Below are 18,651 nucleotides of genomic sequence, written 5' to 3' on the forward strand. Positions count from 1 at the left end.
GCTCCCTTAGGAAGCAGGTGACTGACACAGCCCTCCTGAGGCAATGATGACACACTTACTTTTTATGGTGGCTGACCTCACAGAGGGGATCAGGACCTCCTCTAACTGTGTTCAGCTCTGACTGTTCCCACCCTGGCCTGAGGAGATCCCAGACATGGGTCCCAGGGGTTTAACTAAGCCACAGGACCCCACCTCCCACCTTCAGATGCTGCCGGGCCTCTGCACCCAGTCAATGCCATTGCCAGAGGCAGGCTGTGGACAGAGAGGGCCGGGCAGGCCCCCATCTCTCACCTGTAGAGCTGTAGTGTGTGGCAGTTGCCCTGGTGAGTGATCTCGTATTTTGGCAAGCCACAGTAGCGGTCCAGCTCTGTGTCATCTTTGTACCAGGTCACCTCGGGCTCTGGGTATCCTGAGAAGAAAGTGAAAGATCGGGCTGTTAGAAAGTGTGTTCTACAAGAGTGGGAGGGGGGTAACAGGAAGCTACAGTTTCCCCAGACTGTCCAACAGGACTGGACAGGACCATCTACCTAGGCCTGCTGTAGGCACATAGCCAATGGGGCACTCAGCTCCCTTTCAGAAGCTAGTCTCTACCAAAGTGGAGAACGTGGCCCTCTCAGTAGGTGGACTTGAAATGTAGAGGCAAAACTTCCTGGCTGCCTACCTGGAAGAGAAGCAAAGAGCTTCCAGGACTCTTGCTGGCAGTAAGAAGTTTCCTGCCTATAGTGGCCCACTGGACATCCTATAGCAGGGGCTCTGTTCTCTGTTCTCAGAGGCCTCTTCCCAGCACGTCACCAGCCCCATCAACACCAACAGCCCTTCTCTCATTCCAGGTCCCTAAACTGATGATCAAGCTATGAATCTGTCCACCTGCTCATTCACTCACCCATCATCCACCCATCTACTCATCCACACTCACCTACCCAGCGTGCCACTGTAAGAAGACTACCTGAAGCCTCTGCCCTGCCCCTCTTCTCTGGGGACTTCCAGACCACCCACCAGTAAGAACTTCTGATGGTCCAACAATGGGCCTAAAAACCAGTCCATCTACTCCAACTCTTTGACTCTGGATGTGAGAATCAGATCTAGAGACAGTCTACCACTGTGCCTGAAAATTACCCTGGAGGGGCAGACAGCTGCATTCTGCCACATGGACCGAGAGGCAGACAAGGTCTTGTGGCGGGAAACACAGACAAGTCGAGGCTCACATTAGAAGAGATGAGAAGTATAAAGGGTCCCAACATGCTTCCAAATACCAGCTCCATGCCTTCCTGGGCATAACTGCCCTCCCACACAAACTGATTCATCACATTACTTGTTAGAAATCGAAGTCTCTTAACTTGTATTCACTCAAATACATATAAACATGTGGGACAGAGACTTCCGCTCTCAGGAAACGTGCCATGTGGTGGAAAGAAGGGAGCGGCACAACCGCAAACACATGGACCTCATTCTCCTTGCCTCCGTGGATGGTGCCCTTCACTGGACCCGGTCTCCTAAATCTAGTCTCCCACCATGATTACCACTCTTCCTTCTACCACCCAACCTGTCTTCATCCCCTCATTCCTGCCAGAACCCAGGCCTGCTGCACTGTTAAGAACCTCTTTTTGGGCCAGCATTGTGGTACAGTGGTGTAACTCACGCAAGCATCCCTTTTGAGCATGGATACGAGTTCTAACTGCTCATTTAATCCAGCTCCCCTGCTATTGGGCCTGGAGAAGCAGCACTCTGCCACTGCTGCCTGCTCCCTCATCACGTGGTCCGGCTGACGACACTGAGACACTGAGACGTTTCAGCTCCACCAGGACTCCCGCCTCCCCTACCCCCTCTCACAGTGGAGTACACCCTGCTCCCTGACACACTATACGCTCTGCAGTCTGTAAACGTCCTCCTCTCCTCCCATCCCTGAGAAAGGATCAACTCTGACAGCAGGGACTATCTGTGTCCCCAGTTCCTAGAATAGTGCCTGCTGTGGAATCAACACTTATTTATAGATGAATAAAGGGAGCAGCATGCTGCGATGCAGGGAAGGGAGCAGGTGCCTCTGGCTGCAGTAAACGCTTCTGAGGTGAGCGGCACTGCAGCGAGACCTGAAGAGTGGCAGGCAGAAGGCAAAAAGACTCAGGACTTCTCTCCTTCCCTTCCCTGAGGTCTAACTTCAACTGTACTTCCTGTTCCCCACACTGATGCTGCCCTGAGCTGTTCCCTGCCCTTCTCCTGAATGCCCTGTGGGCAGTCACATCATCTCTGGCTCTGTTATCTGCACCTCCTAACACAGAGCCGGTACACAAGTTATTTTATACAAACCTTCTAGACCAGTAAGGAAACAAGGGGTGTGCCCGACAAAGGACTGCATCAGCAGTGTGAGCAAAGGGCACAGAGGATCCGTGTACAGGCCGGGAGCAAGGGAGGCTAGGCTGCAACTGGCTCAGCCAGCGGCCAGCTCGGCAGGCCTGGCTGTAAAGCGAGCCCTATGTTTCCACTGTGAACTAAGGCCCCCTGGTTACATCACTGCGTGTATGCCCAGGGCCAACACAGGTGGCCTCACCATCCTGTGGGATGATCTCATCCCAGCCATGCCTGGCTCTGAGTCTCCCTGTCCCCTGTCCTCCCCAGCACAGCCTCCAGGACACCCGCATCAGTCCAGGGAGAGAGAGGGTGAGAGGGTCAGGATGCAGGGTGGGGCAAGAAGGGGCTGTTTAATGGGTGGGGCCTCAGTGGCCATGTCACCTCAGGTGTCTCTCCACATAGTGGGAGCCATGTGACAGCTTAGGACTGTCCAGTGACAAAAGGCTTTCAAAAAAAACTCATCTGAGAGAACACCTGGCCCGGTCCCCTGGATAATACGAACTGTACTCTAAAGCACACAAAGAGGTGCCAGGCTGGGAGGGGAGACGGGGGACAGCCGGCCCTCACTGCCAGCTGTATACCCATGCCCCAACGTGCGTGCCCTCATTCAGCCCACCACACGTTCAGCCCTTCCAGCAGCAGGGGTGCCTGTGGCCTTGACTCTGTCCTTCACCTCTTGTTATCCCTGTGTCCAGGCAGCAGGCCCAACTCAGGGACCCTGTTCCTGACCATTCCCAGACTCACACTCCAGCCTGTTCCTGACATTCCCATTTGCAAAGACACAGGTCAGGAGAGAGAAGGGGATTTCTTTCAAAGCACGGTCAGACACAGACCCCCTACTGGGCCCCCCAAGCAGCCTGTGCAGCCACTGCGGACACCCCCTGAAGATGAACCGTTGCAGACACGGAAAATCGTTGCAGGACACGGAATTAGACACTTTTTTGTCACTTGGTTCCTCTAATCCACATGACAATCCTCCGTAGACTGTTGTCAACAACCCTTAATTTAAGGAAGAGGAAATCAAGGCTCATCAAGTTCAGACTCCTGCCCAAAGCTGACTGGCAAGCAGCACATCAAACATGAATCCCTTTCTTGTCTAGCATGGGCAGGTGTTTTCATTGCTATCTAACACAAAAGGAAAATGAGGCTCAGAGAGGCTGAGCCTTACCCAGTGTCACCCAGCCAGCACGTGACAAAACCCCTCAACTCCTTTGCCTTTCTCTAGTGCTCTCTCTGGGAGTTCTGGGACCAACACAGGAGTTTGCACTCCTAGCAGTCACTATAGTAGACAGTTTATTAAGATGTTTCTTTAGGACCTTGGCTGTGTCTAAAGGCTCTGTCCTTTGTCCAACCTGCCTGCTGCTGCTGCTTCCTCCTCACAGCCCAAGGTGCACACATGTGCATGCGCACACACACACAGAGTCCACAACAGAATACAGGGAGTGGGGACAGCGATACCAGACTGGATAGGCTGACTCAAGGTCGGCTGGATCCTAAAGGCCCTGCTAAGACCGACAACCTCCCAGGTCAGGTTCTGACGACTAGGAGAGCATCACCCATGGCTGGCACAGCCCTGGCGGAGTGGACTTGGCCTAGCCTGTTTAAAAGGGGAAAGCTATTGGCAGAGGAGTGGAGGGGTCACATGAGTGGTCCCTGTCTGTACAAAGACCACTTAGGGGACGAAACGGCAGTCTCTCAGAAGGCCAGGCACTGTCCAGTGTCTGTCCCTCCAGGCTGGTGGAAACCCTTTTCCAACCATTATTCCTTAGGGACCTTCTGTCACCACTCCTCTTCCCTCTACTGGGCCAGCCTTTTCTTCTCACCAATTGGGAAAGCCTCGTTAATGGTGTTAATTGTTAATGGTTTTAATGGTTAGCTGATCAGCAGCTTCTTTCCTAATCTGCTACCTAAAACCTGGGTGACTTGAGTTTTGGGATGAATGTGGAGAGGTAAGGCACAGCAGTGACCTAAGTGATAAACATCAGAGACAGCCAGAGTTCTGTGCACCTCATGGCCTCAGCTGACGGCCCAGCAATGGAGACAGGGGGTCCTGAGCAGGCAACTGCGGCCCTGGCTGGTCTCACGCAATACGGGTGTGGAGGTCTGCCCTTCTGAGTTGGGTGTGAAACACATGAGGAATGTTCAAGAAAAGACGCCAAGATTCTATAGGCCAAACTCTGGTGAGGCATCTCCAAGCTTTGCTCACAGCCCACAGCTACAGAGGGAGACAGAATGGAAGAAGGGCTGGCCCCGTGGTGAAGCAAGCTAATCTTCAACCTGTGGTGTCAGCATCATACTTGGGTGCCAGTTCAAGCCCTAGCTGCTCCACTTCTAATCCAGCTCCCTGCTAATGTGTCTTTGTACACAGTTAAAGATGGCCCAATCCCTTTGACCCCTGCACCCATGAGGGAGACCTGGAAGAAGCTCCAGGCTCCTGGCTTCGGCCCCACCCAGTTCTGGCTATTGTGACCATCTGAGGAATGAACCAGCAGATGAAAAATTTTATTCTGTGCCTCTCCTTTACTCTCTATAACTGCTTTTCCACTATAATAATAATAATAATAAAGCTCTTTAAAAATAAAACAAGAAGGTAAAGAGAGAAGGAAGCCATCCCTGACATTTATACTTCTCAAGCGGCCCCAGCCCTCCTCCCACAGCACAACCCCAACAGGCACTGTGCAAAGCAGAAAAGGCACACATTTTGTGAGCAGCGCAGCCAAGATTTACTGTGGTCATCCGCCAAGTGGGGACAGGGCATTCTGTCTGACCAGGCCCAGCGAGGCATGACGCCACAGGGTGCTGCGCCCTGTCCCTGTGGATCTCACACTCTGACTCACGAAGAACAGGCTCAGATGAAGAAACTGTGCCAAGGAGACTGAGGTCAGAGCTGTCCTGGAAACAGGTGCTCTCCAGTCTCCTTCACCCGCCTGTGCCGCCGGGGAAGAGACCCTGCCCCTCCACGGCCAAAGCCATGCGGTGTTGTCTGGAAGTAAGATGGGCCCTGAAGAGAAACAGTATAGATGAGAGTGTGTTTATTATACGAACTCAAGAAAATGTAACAGCCATCTTTTATAAATGCTTTATGCCAAGAGCCCACCCAACACTCTAATCTGCAAAACTTCCAGAATACTCTTCCCTGGGAATCCAGAGCCCAAGAGGAAAGCAACTACAGAGTCGTACTTGGCCGTTCCCTGCAGGAGTCTTGAGATCCAACCTCTCGCACAGAACTTCAATCAGCTTTTTAGTTCATCACAATTACCTGATGGCTAGGTTCTAACACAGAGGGGGAAAGCCTGTCATGGCACATTAAGGACAAAATCAAACTGAATGGAAGGACAACCAGTTGGAAGAAACCCAGATCCATGCCTGGAGAAGGAAACTTTTAGAACACAATGCTTACTAACAGTCTCTGAGAGCCAGGAGCGGATACTACACTCACAAGAGAGAGAGACCACCAGGTGGAACAGACACCACTGCCGGGAAATTAAAACTCAATGAGGAAACTTCCCCAAAAGTGGAGCAACAAGACAAACAGATGGGAGGGGAAGAAGGGATGAGAAAAGGGGAGAACAAGGCCAGGGAAACAGAGCTCCAACAGGCAAGCAGACAGGAGGAAGAAGTCAGTGTCAGTTGCACCAGTATCAAATTTCTCAGAACGAAATGCTCTCAGTTTCCGACTGAGTGAGTCCGTGCGTGCCCTGGGAGGAGGAGACCCGTATCAAAACACACCACTGTGAAATCTTAGAATGTTCATGTGAGCTTCCAGGGAGAAGAGCCAATCACATGTAAAGAACTGGGATCAAAGTGTCTTACCACTCCTGACAGCAACACCGTAAGCAAGAAGGTGGGAGAGCAAGGTCTCTAAACTTAGAATGGAAATTATTTTCAACTTACAATTACATCTCCAGCCAAACACTCCATTAAGAGCAAAATTAAAAAGGGGAAAAAAAAACTTTCAGGGTTGCCACCCTGGTATGGTTCAAGTCCCAGTTGCCACACTTCCCTTCCAGCTTCCTACTAATGGCCTGAAAACGCAGTGGAACACGGCTAAAGTGTTCAGGCTCCTGCACCCACACTAGAACCCCAGAAGAAGCTCCTGGCTCCTGGTTTCAGGCTGGCCCAGATCTAGCTGTTGTGGCCATTTAGAAAGGGAACCAGTGAATGGAGGATCTCTTTCTCTCTCTTTAATTGTGCCTTTCAATAAATAAATAAATAAATCTTAAAAAAAAAAGAAAAGACATTTACAAACACATGTCATCCAATATTTACCTCCTGTATTCTCTTTCTAGAAACTATCAAATTAAGAACGCAAATCAACAAAGGAAAAATGGGTAACACAAAAGCAGAAAACAGAAGTAAAGGGAAAACCAGAGGGAAAGCAGCTGGCAAGGCGCAGACCAAAATCTGAGTCACTCTGCACCAGAGGGCGTCCAGGAAAGACCACTCAGAGGCAGCCACCCCAAGGCCCTCAGCCACCGGGCCACCTTCAGGACCTCACAAAGCACCTGGGGCAGGAACTGCACACAGCCTGGAGCAAACCAAGAAAGGAAGACACGTGACCCAGAAACTTGACTCAAATTCAGGGCAAAGGCAGGGGACACCCAGGAGGGCAGCTGTGTTTCAGTCCCAGAAGGCCACCACGGCGGTGTGGCTTAGTGGCTAAAGTCCTTGCCTTGAACGCCCCGGGATCCCATATGGGCACCGGTTCTAATCCCAGCAGCTCCACTTCCCATCCAGCTCCCTGCTTGTGGCCTGGGAAAGCAGTCGAGGATGGCCCAAAGCTTTGGAACCCTGCACCCGTGTGGGAGACCTGGAAGAGGTTCCTGGTTCCCAGCTTCGGATTGGCGGAGAACCGGCCGTTGTGCTCACTTGGGGAGTGAATCATCGGACGGAAGATCTTCCTCTCTGTCTCTCCTCCTCTCTGTATATCTGACTTTGTAATAAAAATAAATAAATCTTTAAAAAAAAAAAGTCCATCTGCAGGGGCAGGGTGCCAAGGACAGAGATGAACAGCACTGACTATGTGGGACAATAAGTACATCCAAATGGCTCACTGAAGGTATAAGAAAGACTGGCAAAAGAATTCCAAGGGCCTGGCATGGTAGCCTAGCGGCTGGAGTCCTTGCCTGGTGTGAGCTGGAATCTTATGTGGGTGTTGGTACTAGTCCTGGTGGCCTTGCTTCCTATCCAGCCCCCTGCTTGTAGCCTTGGAAAGCAGTCGAGGACGGCCCAGGGCCTTTGGGCCCTGCACCCATGTGGGAGGCCGGGAAGAGGCTCCTGGCTCCTGGCTTTGGATCGGCTCAGCTCCAGTCATTGCAGCCACTTGGGGAGTGAATTACTGCATAGAAGATCTTCTTCTCTGTCTCTCCTCCTCTCTGTATATCTAGCTTTCCAATAAAAATAAAATAAACCTAATTTAAAAAAAAAAAAAGATAACCCAAAAACAGGGCCCAGCGCAGTAGTCTGGTGGCTAAGGTCCTCCCCTTGCACATACCAGGATCCCATATGGGCACCAGTTCTAATCCCTGCAGTCCCGCTTCCCAACCAGCTCCCTGCTTGTGGCCTGGGAAATCAGTTAAGGACAGCCCAGAGCCTTGGGACCCTGCACCCGCGTGGGAAACCACGAAGAAGTCCCTAACTCCTAGCTTCAAATTGGCTTAGCTCCAGCCACTGTAGCCACTTGGGGAGTGAATCAGTAGATGGATGATCTTCCTCTCTGTCTCTCCTCCTCTCTGTATAACTGACTTTCCAATAAAAATAAGTAAATAAACCTTTTTTTTTTTAAAAAAAGATGCTTATTGGAATGCTTCTTGCATCCCGTATCAGTGTCTGGTGCACCCTGAGAGGCTAGCAGGGATGATTCAAGGTTGTGTCTTTGTGGGAGACCCAGGATTGAGTTCCTCGGTGCTGGCTCTGGCCTGGCCCAGCCCTGGCCGCTATCGGCATTTAGGAAACAAACAAGTGGATAAAACCCCCACAATAACAGGAAATGCACAAAGGCTAAATACCTGTGAATTATTTAGTACTGCAGCAATGCACACCTGTCAGAAACAACACTGCCTCTTGGAGACAAACAAGCAGGAGAGAGATGCTGTGTTCTGATGTGTGCCTTTTAGTATAATTTGAAGTTTTATTAAACTACATGCACATGTTAGTGTGATCAAATAAAATTTAAGTTCCTTAAAAATAAAGGATTAAGAACTTCCTAAATGGAGAACAGAGCGTATAAGAAGCATGGCCGCAGGGCCAGCATTGCGGTGCTATGAGCTAGCTGCCATGATGTTAGCACCTCACATCTGACTGCTGGTTCAAGCCTGGGCTGCTGCCCCCCATGTGGGAGACTAGGATGTAGTACCCAGCTCCTGGCTCCAGCCAGGCCCATATCTGCCAGTTGTAGCCATTTGGGAAGTGAACCAATAAAATAGAATATCTGTCTCTCTCTATCTCTCCCTTTCTGTACCACACTTTCTAACAAGTAAATATATCTAAAGAATTTTAAAAAGCATGGCATGAAAAAAGCACCAGTTTTCTCTAGGAAACTGTCATACAGGGGATGTGGGTGGAGACCCTGCAGAGCACAAACGCCTCATCTCACCGGCCTAGCCTGGTGGACTCTGGCAAGTCTCTGTCTACTTCCAGCTCTCTCCTTGGTAAAATTGACTAATAATAGCACTTACTTCACAGGGCCCTTGTGAGGTTTCAACAACAATGGGAATGGAAAATTGCGAAAGGCATCACGCTGCTGTTCTAAGACACACACACAGACCTCTGGGTCCCTGGGAGCCGTGTCCTCGGCCCAGAGCTCATAGGGCCCTGGGTCAGTTGAGGCTAAGGCAGGGGCACCCCTGGAGACCAGGACAACAGTGGGGCCTGAGCCTGGGCTCCTTGCACTGGTGGCTGTGTAGCAGGGTGACTGGATCCCCATCAGCAGGAGGCACTGCAGGGCAGTCAGTCACTTGAATTCCCCCTGCCCTAGGAGCTCAGTGAAAGGCAAGAGGCCTTCCTTTCCAACATGGGTTCTGTGGTTCTCACTGTATGCTAGGTACTCTTCTTCCAGATGTACCTTGCAAGGATGAACTCACTTACCTCACAACAATCCCAGGAAGCTTATACCATCACAGCCCCCATGTGAGGACGAGTGGCTGAGAGGGTAGATGACCTGCCCAACATCACAGAACTGTGGAGGGAGGGAGCCAGGAAGCCAAGGTGGGCAGTCTGCTCCAGGGTCTACAAGCGGAGTCATGACATGTCTCCAGCCTGTGACTTAAACTTCTAACCACTCCACTGTAACATGGGATATTTGGAAAGATCGCCTCAGAGAAGAGCAGGGCATATGCCTCCAGAACAGGAGACAGCAGCCCGCACAGGGAGATTACAGAGGAAGCTAAGAAGCCGAACATTGACTGGCACAGTGCTGTGCACACACCCACCTCCCCACCATGTGTGTCCTGCGGCCCCCTGGAAGCCTGATCTATGCAGAGGCCCAGGTGTGCGGCACACAGACAGTCCTGTTACCTGTGACAATGCAGGTGAACCTGACGTCGCTGTCCTCGGACACAGACTTAGACTTGAGCGTGGTCTCGAATAGTGGCTGGGTCTCCTCTGTTAGCTGAGCAATGATGGAGCAGAAGGTGCTCCTAGGAGAGGCAAAGAGCTATTCAGAGCAGCCCTCCCCAAGACAGCACAGCAGCCTGGCCTTGACCAAGGCAGCTGACATCTTACCGTGTCTGCCCAGAAGTTATCCAGGACCCATGGCTCTAGCACCTGGACAAGTCTTTCTCCAAGCAAGCCCAGGCCTTTGGCCACTGGGGTAGGGGTGCTAGTGAGGAGTCAGATAACACTGGGATCCAATCCCTTTACAAGAGGGGTCTGCTGGCCCAGGGCCAGCCTCCTGAGCACATCCAACTACCAGCCCAGGTACCCGTTCCCCAACCCTACTAAGGCCTGTGGGGGGCAGGGGTGCTGGCTTCTCCTTTCATCTCTAGGGAAGCTAGCGCATGGGGGAGACATATACATAGGTCAAGCTCAGACATAGAACCGCCACAGAGCAGAGCTTACATTCATGCCAAAGAATTTTGGAAAAGCTAGTCAGTCTTTTGGGGCCCATGAAACCCAAAAAAGGAATTCAAAGGGCACAGGAGCCCAGGGGCTTCTTCCAGAGCTTATACTCAAAGGAAAGCTCCTGTGCGTGTGAGCTCAGACCCACAGTGGACAAAGAACAAGCTGGTGATGCCAGATGTCCAGCCCCCAAAATGGACTTTCATTTTGAGGGACATCAGAAAAAAAGAAACCCGAATGAATTGTGATCAGGGCTAGGAAGCAGCAGGGCACACCCAGCTGTGGCTGCCCAGATCCATCCCTGGAGACCACGTGCTGAAGTGCAAACAGCGCTGGCAACTCAGGCCGACCAGCAGCTCTGCCAGATCACAAACAGACCCAGCCCTGTGAAGCCACAACCTTTAGTTCTCTTGTGACAGTCCCTCTGCTAGAACTCAAGGGCATCGTGGCTTACTGGGTCCAGCAGGAACTCACCAACAACACCCAGGTTTACAGTCCTCTGCCTCCTGGGTGCAGGAAGCAGACCCCTGTGCCAAGTCCTTCCTGGGGCCAGCAGACACAAGGCGTCATTCCCAGGTGTGAAGCACAACCACGCAGCCAGGTCATGTGGTGCACAAGCTGTGCCCACCCTCCTCCCCTGCCCCCAGGCACACACCCTCTCGTGAGCAGCAGGGAGGTGGGGAGGAGAGGAGTAGGAGCAAGTGAGGAGAAAGGCAATCACCCACAGGGTGGGTGGCCACTCGGGGCAGTATCTGTCTGCAGGCTCTCCACCAGGTAGGGTGAGTGTGCAGCATGGACAACGGGTCCGTGACCTTACCCACTATGGGGGACAGGTCCCTGTTCATGGCCTTTTTCTTTCTTTTTTGTAAATATCACTCTGGACTTGAATTTGAGGAGAAAGGCTGCACCCTAGGAGAATTCCTGGAATCACATAAAACCTTTGTCCCAGAGGCCAACCATAATAGGTCTGGAGGTTGGAGTTCATAGGAGATGACTGAAAAAGGGGTCACAGCTCTGCAGCCCCAGAAACTATTCCTTTATCCTCCCTGCAATGCTCCCTCGCTCACAACTCACCTGTTGTGAGCACTGCTTGCCCTGTCTCTCATGAGCCCCACAGAAGGCCCCAGGGACCTCGGCCGTCAGCTCCATATCAACACTGGGACATGGAGCAGCCCTACGCAGTTCTTGCTGTTCCTATATCAACAGCAATGTCTGTCTGGGAATACCCACATCTCAACCAACAGTCCCCAGAAGCTACCAGGCCAAATGTAATCCTAGGTGTACAACTGCATAGTTAACCATAAATAGCCCCGGTTATGTCCTCCCTTCACAAGGGACACTGCTTCCTCCATGACCTGAGCTTCGATGTGGATCCAGGCTTCGACGTGGGTCCGAGGTTAGGAAGGCGCTTAGGCCAGCCTAGGAAAACCATCTCAGCCGCTCGTGTGAGACAAGGAAGCTACGATTTTGACAAACTGGCAGCCATGAGTGCTCGAGGCAGGCAGAGACTGGCTCTGAAAAAAGCACTTATCTCCTCAAACTTTCCACACTTGACCTTGACATTGTAAGCGTCAACATGGGAAAACCTGAGTGACCGCTGACAGGTATGGTGACACAATAGCTCTCCCTCTAGGGAAGAGAACATGGATGCCTTCTGAGTTCAAGGAGAGTCACTGCGGACGTGGCCTTGCTCCAGTGAATGTTTCACAGCTTCTTGTTGCTATGAAGTTTCTGGCCCCTCAAGTTTTCTGCTACAGACTTGAGGATACAGCGCCCATCTTTTTAAGGAAACTTAGAAAAAATATATATATTTATTTATTTTTATTGGAAAGTCAGATTTATACAGGGAAGGACAGACAGAAAGATCTTTCATCCACTGCTTCACTCCCCAACAGGCAGCAACAGCCAGAGCTGAGCCACTCCAAAGCCAGGAGTCAGGAGTTTTTTCCTGGTCTCCCATGGGCCATCTGTAACTGCTTTTCCAGGCCATAAGCAGGGAGCTGGATGGAAAGCAGACTAGCTGGGATATGAACTGGAGTCCATCTGGGATCCTGGCATGTGCAAGTGAGGACTTTAACCACTAGGCTATTATACCGGGCCCCAGTAACCAGTCTTATAGAAAGCCAACAAGGGGGCTAGAACAGTGGCAAAGCAAGTTAATACTCCACCTATAGCACCAACATCACACACAGGTGCCAGCTCAAGTCCCAGCTGCTCTACTTCCAATGCAGCTCCCTGCTGAAGGCCGGGCAAAGATAGACGATGTACCTGCCACCCACCTGGGCGACCCAGATAGTTCTTGCTTCAGCTTGGACCATTCCTGGCAGTTGTGGCCCTTTAGGGAGTAGACCAGCTGAAGGAAGACTCTTTCTCTTCCCTCCCCACTCTCTGTAATTGTGTCAAATCCATTTATTTTTTTAAGAAAGCAAGTCAGGAAGTTGACACATCTGGAGATGATCCCACTGAGCCCTTGCCACTCACTGAGGATATGACAGACTAACCGGGTGCCTGTGAAGTTCTTGGTCTTTCCAGCATTCAGAGGAGCTTAACTTTCTGCTTTCTTTGCTCTGACTGTTCTGCCACCTCCTCTCACAGCACTGACCACATCTTCACTTTGAATTAACGATCATCTCTCGCTTTCTCTCTCACCTGGGAGCCACCCAGAGCAAAGACTGCTCAGTGTTCCAGCCATCCAGGCCACATCACTGGGGTACCCAGCAGGGCTACAGACAAGAGCAGCTGGCCACTTCACACCAGCTGGCCACTCAGCAATCTTTCTCTGCAAGGAGGAACTGCAGCCAATCTCCCCAAATCTACCAGACTCTAGGATGAGGCCCAGGTGGTGAGAAGCAGCAAGGAAACATTCCCACCCTGACTGACAGCTGGGTCAGCCAGGAGAGAGCTGTCCCCAGCTCAGGAGGCAAGAGGACCATCACAAAGGCAGCAACCCTCCATCCCAGGCTTGCTCAGGCTCCGGCCCGGCCTGACAGCAGGCCAGAGACCACGCTTGGGCAGGAAGCACTGCTGTGGGCCTCTCTGATCTCAGGGGATATTACCACCTTCAGGGCACAGAGCAGCCTGAGGAAGCAAAATCCAAGACAGAGGAGGTAAAAGTAGAACTGAAGGGACTGCGGAACAAAATGGAAAAGGCAGCAGCCCAGGCCAGAACGAGAGACACAGTAAGGTGTCAAAACAAGAAATGAGCTTACACAAACCATGGAAAATAGGATGGGGAGGCGGGCATGGACTGGCAGTTCCTGGTTCCACTCTCAGGTGCCTGTCTCTCCACCGGGCAGAGATAACACTGCAGACATTCCGGGAGTCCGCTGCCTTCGTTTTCATTCCTGAGTCCCCATGCTCCTCCTTGAATGGCTCATGCAAGCTTCAATTCAGGTCCCTGGGAGAGGCATGCTCACCTGAGTCCCCCTGCCCATTCCGCACCCCATGCAGCCTCATTAGTGCACAAGCAGCCCCCCAGGGACCCCTCAAGGTCCAGACCCAAGAAAAGAGCAGTCCAAGGAGTGGAATGCATTGTGTGTTTACCTTCCAGAGCTGGGGTGAGGCAACCGGTTGCTGGATAAGCTAAGCAAAAACAGCAAATGGAATCATTAGGCCCAAAAGCAAGGAGAGGGAGAGGCGAAGTCAACAACAGTCGCAAAGTATTAATCGGCCACCATCTGGAGCCCGCAGGCCTTTCTATTAAAAGGGTCCAGCTGTCTTGGTTGGCCTGCTCCAGTTAGCAAGTGGCCTCACTGCCCCAACACCAACGCATCTGAAACCAAGAGCTCGTTAAAGGCAGCCGGAACCAAGGTGGTTAGATAGGAAGTAGATCCCTGGTGTAGGGGGGAAGGACTGCTCTGAGAAAGCTCCCAGGGAGCTTGGAGCCTTCTGGCACCAGGCAGGGGGCAGCTCGTGCCGCTGCCTCAGTCCTCTGGGAGAGAAGAGTCTGGTTCCTGGAAATGCCTGGGAAGGAGACAGGTGGCTTATACACACCCACCATTAATATGTTAAAGTACAGTTAAAGAAGCCACAAGGCAAACCAGCTAGAGGAGTGAAGAGGAGAGAAACAAAGCAGATAATTGAGCAGGGAGCAGGGCGTCCACTCCTCAGGCAGTCCAGCAGCAGGCCCGTCCTGCCCAGCGGCTGGATCCCCCACTCCTGCTTGGGGCAGCTGGGGAGAAACCGGGTGCTGACCCACACAGGACTGCCCTGAGCGTACCCCAGCTGACTTGGTGATGAGTCAACTTTGACTCTCCCTGGTCCTTCCCAACACAAACATCTGCAGCTCTCACCCTAGGCTGGCCTGGCCACACTCACTCCCTTCAGCAGCTCCTGCCATGAGAAGCACACTCCTTCTAAACCTGCACTTCTTGTCCAATGTTCTACAAAGTCCATCTCTGGAATCACAGAGCCAAACCCATTATCTCCCCCCACCAAACCTGGCTTCCCTCCAGGGCTCTTGATTTGTGAGTTCCACTGGAGTTCTCTAAACTGCAGAGCTCAAAACCTGCTGTGTTGGAGCTGGCCTGGTGGCACAGGGAGCTAAGCTGCCACTTGCGATGTCAGCATCTCTGACAGACGCTAGTTTGAGTCCCCAGTTGATCCACTTCAAATCAGCTCTCCGCTAATGTACCTGGGAAAGCAGTAGAGTATAGTCCAAGTGCTTGGGCACCTTGGCACCCCTGTGGGAGACCCGGATGAAGCCTAGCCCAGCCCTGGCCTTTATGGTCATTTGCGGAGTGAACTGGCAGATAGAAGAGCTCTCCTCTCTGTAAACCAATTGTAAAAAAGAAAACAAACTGCCAGTTTCAGTCTTCCCTCTTCTTGTCCCCTAGGACCAATCAGTTTTGGGCCCTCCTTTCTCCCTTTCCCTTTGTTCATGCTGCGGACTGACTCGGACCCATGGCTCCATATTTGACATCAGCTCTACCCCTTGCCCCTTAACTCCCACCAGCATCACTCGTCCAAACAAAACACTGCAGTTCCCCGCTGCACATTCTAACACTGTGCCTCAGCTCCTGGACTGGTCAGCTCATGCCCTCACACCACCATGGTTCTCTTTCCAGGACTCAGCTAGCCTGAGCGTGGCCACAGCCTTCTCTTCCAGTTTCTCTGCCTGGGAAGTCCTCTCTCCTTCCTTCTGTTTTGACCTAAATCCTGGTCCCTCAGGTTTCAAAACTCAGCCCTTTATGTAGTTTTGTAGTTCTTGGCACAATGCTACGCATACAGTATTCAACCACTGCTGGAATAAAGACAGAAGCTATGGGGAAGGAGGGAGAATGCATTTTCAAACAAGCAGGGTCCTGCCACGCACCCCTCCTCCCACAACTGCCAAGAGCAGCCAGGTGCAGGAGACAGTTGCCTTGGCTCAGAGCTTAAAAAGCCCCTGGAGGTTGCAAGGGCAGCACCTCCAAGGTTCCCAGGCATCCTTTCCTGATAGCAGACTCCGCTCCCTCACCTGAGAATGCAGATTTCTCCTTCTTTAGGTCTGAGGACTCAAGGAAGGGGGAAGGGGCTAGCTTTCTAATTCACTGCTTCCATCCAGCTGTGCGGCCTGAACCTCCTCCAGCATCCCAGACTCCATGTTTGGACAGGGACGCTGTCACTGAGTCTGGAAGATTGAGAGGACCAGGCCTAACATCTCAGGGGGGTGGGGAACTATCTGTGTGCTGGCCTCAGAGCCTAGTGTGCACTGGAAACAGTCTTCAGCTGCCCTTGGACAGGAAACCCTCATGGTCATGGCAGGGCAGGACGTGTCATGTATGCAGGGAAGAGCAGGTCTAGTCTCTAGGCCAGGGTTCCTGCTGCCCGGGGCAGCAGCCACCAGTCCATCCTCCTGATGGCCTATGACAATGGCTCCAGGCACATTCACAGAAAGGCAGTCAGAAAAGGCTGGAGCCAGGGCCAGACCTTGAGGGCTGAGACAGACACAGCAGCAGAGCTCCCCCTTCCTTGTGTCCCAAGGTCCTCTCTGCATCCCCACAGGCAGGCAGATTATTCTGAGGGACGAGAGAATGCAGGTCTTGCTAGAGAATGGGGAACCACCCCTCTTTCTGTCCCCAGCACAACCCTGCTCCCATGTGCCTCCTCTTTGGCCAAAGGTTCTCCCAGAGAAATTGAGTTCCCTTGTCCCTTAAAATCCGAGACCAACTGGCGGGAGCAGTGACAAATTCTGCAAGGACAAAACAGACCCAGAGTACTAGGCTGGGAAACCCCTCTCTCACAGCCTCCACAACCTTGATTTAAAAAAAAAAAAAAAAAAAAAAGAAAAGAAAACCCTTTTGAGAGCATTCTCATTTAGATCTAAGGGGACTTGGGCAGACTTCTGTATCCCAGCCCTAGCTTTCAGCTGTGTGTTCATCAGGTGCGCAGTTAGAATGTGGTACCATGTCACTGTGCAGCCAGGCAGCAGCACCTGACTGCTATGTATCCTTTTTCTAAAAGCCCTGACCTTCCCTCCTTCCCCAGGTTCTGCCTGATTCTGCACCCTTTTCCTCCCTCCATGTCACTGTCTCTGAGAGGAATCCTGCTTCCAGCCCTTCCACCTTGCCCAAACATACCTTGTGTTCCTTCCACAATGCCCAAACCCAGGAGGCCAATCCCAAACAAGGTCCCTGTGAGGTGTGTGACACTTCCACAGGAAGTCAGCTTCACCACGCACGGAAACCAGTGTTCACCTTCTGGTTGCCACAGAGCCAGTCCTCAGGGGACAGGGACTTTCTTTCCTGGCAACCAGGAGACCTGTCCAGTCTGACTCAACCACTAAGACCAGTCCTGCGCCCTGCCCGAGACATGTGACACCATTTGACAAGTTTTTTGCAGAAACCGGTTCTGGTTACAGTTGAACTTTTCCAACTCCAAGGTCAACACGACTCAGCCAATCCACGAGGAAGTGGCCAGGACTTTTCCTGAATGTCCTTGCTTGCCGGTGGATGAACAGAGAACAGGAAGGAGGTGGTCTCTGGGCAGAGTCAAGGGAGGAATGGTTGTTTTCTGCATGACTGACACTCAGCCTAATTGAGGAGCCCAGAAAGGAGTCCCTAGCCCAAGAGCCAAATCCTCACGCTATCCTTTGGAAAGGAAATGAGGGAGCTGAACAGCAGGAAGCGTGTCTCCACAGCAATGCACTGTGGTGTGCATTTGCCTGTCCCGTCTGAGGAACTCCAGCTCCTCCACTGTCTGCCTGTGTTGCTCCCTGCACCAACCCCTCTTCTAAAACAACTCATCCACTTCTCAGCCCTTGGAAGGCCAGTAAAGGACTCCACATTGCCATCTCTCCTCTGTGGTCCCTCCATCCCCAGGTCCTCAGGCTGGGCAGGGTAACGGCCACTCTCAAGGCTGCAACACCTTCAATCTCCACACCTCATCTCACCAGCCCCCACAAAGATACCGGCACCCCAAAGCGCAACCCAGCCCACTCCCACCGCCTCCTCCCACCCTTTGGGGTGGCTCCCTCCTGCCCAGCAGGAAAGAATGTCAGCCACTCGGGCTGTGTGCTTATCGCTGGCTGTGGAATCCGAGGCCATGGAGCCAGGGCCCGGGTGAGGGAGATAACGAAAGCTTTTGGGACTTGAAAAATAACCCCACCCCACCTCCCGCCCCACAACACAAGCAGAAAAAAAGGGGGCCTTCATTCTCTCAGTGAGCCTCTGTGGCCAGAGGCCTGAAGCCCAAGGGCCGCAAAAGGACAGGGTGTACAAGAGGGCTCTCCCGGCCTTTCTGGCCTAGCAAAGTCCCCGGCCTCGGGCCTTCAGGTTTGGAAAACTCCAGGGCGCTCCGGGCCTCTAAGGCCCCACCGAGGCCTCCCGCCGCGGCCGCCCCGACCCGCCCGGCCCGCCCGGCCCCCGCGGCGCCGCTCACCTGGTCTCGGGCCGCACGCTGAGCAGGTAGCTGCGGCTGGCGGGGCTGGGGGTCCACACGGGCCCGTCGTCCTCGCCGTCGCCTCCCGCCCCCGACCGTCCTCCCGAACCCCAGCCGCGGCTGGGGAGCCTCCGCGACCCCATGGCGCCCGCCCGGCTCCTTGGCCTCCCCTCAGGCCTTCTCTCGGCCCGGCCCTCTAGGCCCCTGCCCGCCGGCCGCCGCTGCCGCCCGCGGCTGACGCGCTCCCCTATTTATAGCCCTCTGCCCGGCGGCCTCGGGGCCGTCGTCACCTGCTGCTGTCCCTCCGCCCCCGGGCGGCGCGGCTGCGAGACGCCGGGGGGCGCCGGGCCGCGCGGGGCCTCGCCCGCCCGCTGTACGGAAGGCCCG

At 53.0% G+C, this 18,651-nt stretch overlaps 1 protein-coding gene across 1 annotated transcript in view; it reads right to left on the minus strand.

The window, feature by feature from the left end:
- The window catches only part of ALPK3 (alpha kinase 3), a 37,071-nt gene extending 18,649 nt beyond the window's left edge, over positions 1-18,422 (minus strand). Inside the window, exons 1-4 of the mRNA XM_040969800.1 lie at positions 18,265-18,422; positions 13,948-13,986; positions 9,862-9,983; positions 292-409 (exon numbers count right to left, since the gene is read on the minus strand). Of these exons, the coding sequence (XP_040825734.1) occupies positions 292-409; positions 9,862-9,983; positions 13,948-13,986; positions 18,265-18,407 (422 nt within the window). The 5' untranslated portion in view covers positions 18,408-18,422. The remainder of the gene's footprint in view (positions 1-291; positions 410-9,861; positions 9,984-13,947; positions 13,987-18,264) is intronic.
- Between the last annotated feature and the right edge of the window lie 229 nt (positions 18,423-18,651).

This window comes from Ochotona curzoniae, unplaced genomic scaffold (assembly GCF_017591425.1).
Source record: "Ochotona curzoniae isolate NIBS_2020 unplaced genomic scaffold, NIBS_Ocur_1.0 scaffold_4701, whole genome shotgun sequence".
NCBI lineage: Eukaryota > Metazoa > Chordata > Mammalia > Lagomorpha > Ochotonidae > Ochotona > Ochotona curzoniae.